The sequence below is a fragment of the Condylura cristata genome, unplaced genomic scaffold (assembly GCF_000260355.1).
Source record: "Condylura cristata isolate star-nosed mole 26May11 unplaced genomic scaffold, ConCri1.0 scaffold00054, whole genome shotgun sequence".
Lineage (NCBI taxonomy): Eukaryota > Metazoa > Chordata > Mammalia > Eulipotyphla > Talpidae > Condylura > Condylura cristata.
Window position 1 is genome coordinate 1,476,123 of NW_004567155.1, and position 934 is coordinate 1,477,056.

Here is a 934-nt window from a genome sequence, read left to right on the forward strand (position 1 = left end):
CCCCCCCCTAGTCTTGAAACGCCCCCTCAGGCAGCTTTGTGGGGGCCTGATGGCGGGATTTGGGGGGCAGCTGCTGGGAGGACTGCGGGGGGGTGCGGCGGGGGCCCAGGCGCTGGACAGCCGTCTGTCCGGTCAGGAGGCGCTGGCCCGACTGGGCCAGGGAGGCCCACGGAAGGTGGGCCGGCCTGGGCGAAAGCCAGCCAGCTGCTTGACGGTGCAAACTCGGGTCTCTCCGGGCCTCCCTCGGGCGCAGGGGTCAGTCTCGGCGCTATGACGCTGTCGCAGCCTCCATGGCCTGAGTCCATCCCGGCGACTGAATGACCCACAGGGCGCAGCAGCCCCTCCTGCCCCTGCTGCCCCCTCAGAGGTGTGCCTCAGTGGCCCCGCCTGTTCAGCTCCCAGCTCTGTCTCTGAGGGTCCTTCTCACGCCTCCGCCCCCAGTTCCTTAATTGTTAAGATTCATTTATGCACACAAGAGCTGGGGTGCAGGCTAGCGGTGCGGGTGGGGGGGCGTGGAGGGCCCCTCAGACCGAGCGGGGCACGCGCCGGGCCACTGAGACTGCTGAGGGGAGAGGAGGGGCTCTGCAGTGCTGCAGCGCTGGGGGTGGCTTCACAGTGCTTAGACATAAGGCCTTGTGTTGCAGGGCAGGGAGAAGGAGACCCCAGACCTGCCTGCTCTAAATAGGCTCTGCCATCCGCCAAGTCAAGACAAAACACGGACGCCCTTTAATGCCAGGGACGTCAGTACACTCTGTGCAGTATAGGAAAGAGTAAGTTTCTAAATCGTGCATCCAAGTCATCTGTCCAAAAAGGGGTACAGTAAAAGCCCACCCAAAGGGACTGGCGCAGAGCAAGGCCGGGCTCCAGTCTAAAGCCCCTTCTGGAGGGGACCCACAGAAAGGGGCCGGCACACGGCCAGACGAGGCTGGGAGGA

At 64.3% G+C, this 934-nt stretch overlaps 1 protein-coding gene across 1 annotated transcript in view; it reads right to left on the bottom strand.

Moving 5' to 3' along the window:
• RPLP2 (ribosomal protein, large, P2) overlaps positions 1-305 on the bottom strand; it is a 2,857-nt gene extending 2,552 nt beyond the window's left edge. The window contains exon 1 of the mRNA XM_012734342.1: positions 171-305. Within this exon, the coding sequence (XP_012589796.1) occupies positions 171-305 (135 nt within the window). The remainder of the gene's footprint in view (positions 1-170) is intronic.
• Positions 306-934: the final 629 nt, after the last annotated feature.